The sequence below is a fragment of the Arvicanthis niloticus genome, chromosome Y, assembly GCF_011762505.2.
Source record: "Arvicanthis niloticus isolate mArvNil1 chromosome Y, mArvNil1.pat.X, whole genome shotgun sequence".
NCBI lineage: Eukaryota > Metazoa > Chordata > Mammalia > Rodentia > Muridae > Arvicanthis > Arvicanthis niloticus.
In genome coordinates, this window is record NC_133431.1 from 2,316,868 (window position 1) to 2,322,181 (window position 5,314).

General features: G+C 49.9%; 1 protein-coding gene across 3 annotated transcripts; it reads right to left on the bottom strand.

The window, feature by feature from the left end:
• Positions 1 to 497: 497 nt before the first annotated feature.
• On the bottom strand, positions 498 to 4,350 carry LOC143437312 (myc proto-oncogene protein-like). Of its 3 annotated transcripts, none has more exons than XM_076922120.1 (3): positions 4,327 to 4,350; positions 2,054 to 2,816; positions 498 to 1,060 (listed from the first exon to the last, which is right to left on the bottom strand). In XM_076922120.1, exons 2-3 carry the CDS (start codon positions 2,802 to 2,804, stop codon positions 498 to 500), a joined length of 1,314 nt encoding a protein of 437 aa, XP_076778235.1. In that variant the 5' UTR covers positions 2,805 to 2,816; positions 4,327 to 4,350. The 3 variants fall into 3 exon arrangements, with proteins under 3 accessions (XP_076778235.1, XP_076778234.1, XP_076778232.1); XM_076922119.1 differs by having other exon boundaries at positions 2,054 to 2,819; XM_076922117.1 differs by lacking the exon at positions 4,327 to 4,350 and having other exon boundaries at positions 2,054 to 2,819.
• Positions 4,351 to 5,314: the final 964 nt, after the last annotated feature.

Genomic DNA, 5,314 nt, shown 5'->3' on the forward strand with positions numbered 1-5,314 from the left:
CCCAAATCTAGCCTTTTGCCCTTTCCTAACTAATAACTCTGGTTCTTATCACCATCTTCAGAATGCATCTCATAACCCTGAGAATGCAGAGGTATTAAGGACGCAAGCACCATTTTCCCCATCGCCATTTTAACAAAGATAACTCTTTCCCATCTTTGTGAACCTACCCTGTGTAAGTGGTCAAATTCTCTTAATCTGTAATTGAGGAAAAGAAGTTTGAGGGAGAGGAAAAAAAAAGAAAACACAACTTAAGAGTTGGCTCAATTATATTTTTCCAATTATTTTATATTTTTCTAAAAACAATAGAAAAAAATCAACTTTAAAAATGAAAATATCTTTAAATAAAAAAAATTATGGTTTGTTATTATACATGTCTTAAAATCTTGTGAGGTTAGGCTTTGAGCATGCATTTGAAATCCAGCGCATCAGTTCTGTCAGAAGGAACCGTTCTCCTTACTCTCATGAGAGATTCCAGCTCTTCTTCGCTTTAGGTCAGTTTATGCACCAGAGTTTTGAAGCTGTTCAAGTTTGTGTTTCAACTGTTCTCGCCGTTTCCTCAGTAAATCCTTTTCTGAGTAGAGCTTGTGTTCATCTGCTTGAATGGACAGGATGTAGGCGGTGGCTTTTTTGAGGATAACTACCTTGGAGGCCTTTTCGTTGTTTTCCAATTCAGGGATCTGGTCACGCAGGGCAAAAAAGCTGTGCTTCAGCTCATTCCTCCTCTGACGTTCCAAGACGTTGTGTGTCCACTTCTTGTCGTTTTCCTCCGTGTCTGAGGACCTGGGGCTGGAGCATTTGCGGTTGTTGCTGATCTGTTTCAGGACCCTGCCACTGTCCAACTTGGCCCTCTTGGCAGCTGGATAGTCCTTCCTCATGGAGGGGGGCGCTGCATAATTGTGCTGGTGAGTGGAGACATGGCACCTCTTGAGGACCAGTGGGCTGTGTGGAGGTTTGCTATAGCCTCTTGATGGGGATGATCCTGACTCGGACCTCTTGGCAGGGGTTTGCCTGTTTTCCACAGACACCACATCAATTTCTTCCTCATCTTCTTGTTCTTCTTCTGTAAGGGAGGAAGGGGAAGATCACAGTTAGCAATGCCTCCTGAATCCCAGATGCTATAAAGGATTTAACCAATGCTATCCAAATACCAAATGGGAAAGGATTCAGATGAAAGTAAGAACCAGACCCAGACACCATCTTCCCTTCTCCCAGGAAGACACAGAACAGGGTTAGGGCACAGAGGAGAAAATTACCATGTACCAGGATATGGCATTCTTGCCAATTCTTAGCTAAGACTTAATGAGGCTTCAGACACACCCAGAGCAAAGCACATTCCCAAGCACCTCCTATTTTTAAGGGACTTTACCGAGAACCCTTCAGGTCCTGCGAGCGATGGCTGCAAATCTCTTGCTATGACTTTAGCCAACTCCCTACTATTTTACTGGAAGCGCAGTAATAATAATAATAATAATAATAATAATAATAATAAAAGTCTTGCAGCTTTTGCCAAACGTCCTGGTTTTGGGGAAGTGCTGGGAACGGGAGAAATCCAAATTGAACAGGATTTGCTTTGAAGTGTTCAAAACAGGATAAAAAAAAAAAAAAAAAAAAAACAGCTCTTCAACTCTTTAGGAACTTTCACTATCTTGGGTCTTGTACAAACGTATCCATTAATTTCAAATATTCTGGCAGTCAAGAAAAGAAGCAGGTAATTCACCTCCTCAGGATCAGTTCACTTATCCTCATTCACACCCTTCTCCGGGTAATGAAAATACTTAGGAGGGGTAAAGAGAGTGGATGGAGTTGAAAGAGATAAGCCAGAAGATTTAAAAACCCAAATGAAATTCCTGAAGTGTGGGAAGAGTGGGGGAGGGCTGACAACCAGGGAGGTCTGGGAGAAGGGGAGAGGGATATCTGAAGCACAGGAATCCAGGGATGGAAAGGAAAGAAAGGGTGAGCCCCGGGGTCAACTGAATGAACGCCAGTGAGTAGTGGAGAAGAAGGTCCACCCCAACCTCTTGCTTCCTACCCTGCTGAGAATGGAGCGGCTTACCAGAGTCGCTGCTGGTGGTGGGCGGTGTCTCCTCATGCAGCACTAGGGGCTCAGGGCTGGCCCGTGGGAAGGACTCGGAGGACAGCAGCGAGTCCGAGGAAGGAAAGAAGGCTGTGGAATCGAACGAGGTACAGGATTTGGGTGAGCTGCTGTCGTTGAGCGGGTAGGGAAAGACCACCGAGGGGTCAATGCACTCAGACGCGGTGGCGGTGAGGTCCTGCAGGTACAGGCTGGAGGTGGAGCAGTCGCTGTGCCCACGGGCGGGGCTCAGGCTGGCGCTGTCTTTGCGCGAAGCCTGGTAGGAGGCCACCTTCTCTGAGACCAGCTTGGCAGCGGCAGAGAAACCGCTCCACATACAGTCGTTGATGATGATGTTCTTGATGAAGGTCTCGTCGTCAGGATCGCAGATGAAGTTCTGGTTCACCCTGTCTCCTCCAAGAAGCTCGGCCTCCAACTGATCGGCGCTGGAGAAGTTGCCACCGCCGCCGTCATTGTCTTCCTTTGGGGAGAAGGACGTAGCGACTGCAACATAGGATGGAGAGCAGAGCCCGGAGCGGCGGCTGGGGGACAGGGGCCGGGTGGGCAGCAGCTCGAATTTCTTCCAGATATCCTCACTGGGCACCGGTGGCTGCAGCTCGCTCTGCTGTTGCTGGTGATAGAAATTCTCTTCCTCGTCCCAGATGAAATAGGGCTGCACTGAGTCGTAGTCGAGGTCATAGTTCCTGCTGGCAAAGCTCACGTTGAGGGACATAGTTGTGGCTGTCTGCTGGAGGGGGCACAGCAAGGGAAGCAAGTCTAGAGTTACCCAGCTCTGGTTGATGCGGAAACCTGGGGCAACGCGCACACCCCAATCCTGAACCACTCCCCTTTCAGCGTGCTGTACTTCCAAGTGTGTGTGTGTGTGTGTGGTTGGAGGGGATTCACTGTTTTTTTTTTTTTTCTCCCTACTATCAGTGACGCTGTCGGACTAGCAGCTGCTCCGAGTCGCCGCCCAGAGCAGCGGACTTAGCCCTGCAGACGCCCAGGAATCGCCATCGGCCTTGGCCTCCTTCAGAGGCGGAGGGAGGCGACAGTAGGGAATACAGTCTACCAAAAGCCGTGGCGCAAAGTTTTGCGCCACCTGAAGGAGAAAGGCGAGAGGCACCGCGGCGCTCGGCCCCCTCCCGTGCCCGCTCTCTGCACCGCCGAGCGGGTCCCGGTCCCCTATCACGCCGTCGCCCCTCTCCACCCTCCTCTTTCTCCACCACCAGCGCGGCCTCCTTCCTTCCTTTGCCGGTTTTTCTTTCCGATTGCTGACTTGGAAGGGAGAGCTCAGTCTCCGGCTCTAACAAACCTCTCTAATAAAAGGGGAGGGGTGTCAAATAATAAGAGACACCTCCCTTCTACACTCTAAAGCTGCGACGCCACTGCGCCAGAGACCCGCAGGAATTCAGCACCCAGTACAGGGCGTCTTCCCTCTCACCGCCGAGGGTAGCAGCTGTTAAGGAACAGCTGGGATCACGACTCACCGCAGTCTTCCTAGCAATTCAGGGGCGCGGGGGATACCCGCGGATCCCAACCAGGAATGTGAGGGTTCCCTCTGGTTTCCCCCAAGTCAACGAATCGGTCACATCCCTGTCCCAGTTTTGCCTCTCCACACTAACACTAAGTCCTAATCCCGCGGGGATCAGGCTTAAATTTTACTATGATCACTATTTTTAAAGCCAAATGGCAACTTCTTAAAAGGATCAGGGACGGGTTGCAATCGCTGCAGGGGATTGGCGGGCGGGACGCACCTCCGTGTTGGTACCCGGCTGTCAGAAATGCACCAAGCTGAAATTTAAATGCCCTCTCAGAGACTGGGAGGTCAGAGGCTACGGAGCCTTCTCGCTCCCACACGCAAAAGGTAATCCAAAGACCTCGGGATATGGAGGGCTTTCTTTGGCTATCGCGAAGCGACCTCCGGATTTGACAACACCCCCCAAGAGGACAAAAATATTAATTAATGTAGCAAAGCAAGAAGGTCCAACTGGCCGGGGTCAGCGTCAGCCCATAGTACCCTCTGTTACCCTGTTTCAAAATACACCCCGGTTTTTTCCCTTCCCCTTTCATCTGTCATCTTGACAAGTCGCTCTAACCCGACTCAGATCTATCCCAGCTCCACCCCGGCCTACCCCCACTACTTTGAGAAAAGTGTCAAAAGCCCAAGAACGGAAGAAAGACTGTCCCCTAACCGGCCGCTCCATTCAAGACGCAGAGAAAACACAGTAGAAGACCAACAGCTCTGTGCTTACCGGGTTTTCTACCGCCCAAAGGAAATCCAGCCTTCAAATAGCTAGAGGAGCTCTTTTCAGGGGAGCCGATCGAGGGCAGAGGCAGAGAACATTGTCTCCAAATAGACAAAAATTCCCTCCCTGGCGCCTGGGGAGTCCTGTCCTGGCTCGCAGATTGTAAATTCCAGTGCAAAGTGTCTGCCCGCTGCAATGGGGCAAAGTTTCCCAGCGGCAGCGTGGGTCGCGGCCGCTGAAATTGGGGTCAGCCGGAGGGTTGGAGCTAGGGGGCGGCAGGCTGGGAGGCAAAGCCCCTCTCACTCCGGAGCTGCCTTCTTAGGTCGCCCGGAGCGCGGCTCTGCACACTGCACACCGCTGGGCGTAATTTTGTTTTTTAAAGGTTGAAAATTGCCGGGTGGTGGTGGCGCACGCCTTTAATCCCAGCACTTGGGAGGCAAAGACAGGCGGATTTCTGAGTTCGAGGCCATCCTGGTCTACAGAGTTAGTTCCAGAACAGCCGGGACTCCACAGAGAAACACTGTCTCGAAAAACCAATAATAATAATAATAATAATAATAATAATAATAATAATAATAATAATAAAGGTTGAAAATTTAAACCCAAAGAACTGCATAAAGATTGGTGTAATACAAAGGAAATTTGTAGAACCTACACAGTGTTTGTGAATGCAGAAGACTCTTGACTGCATCTGATCAACTGACAAGATACTCAGTATACCTGACAGGGTGTCTAGCCTTAGAAAAGGCCTCTTGGGGATGACTCCCTAGGGTTGTCTCTTTAGTATTACTCTGTTAGAAGCTGTGCACACCCACCACCTCCCTCTCCCCAAACACAGGACAGCACCAACAAATATGAGAGTGGACCAACAAATATGAAAGTGGTTAGAGCTGACCCTCAGAAGGTGCTTTTGAAAAGGAGTAATTACGGATTATTTTAAGATCTTACTTCCAAGTCATGCTGGTCCAGTGTAGGCGTGGGAACTCAGGTAGCG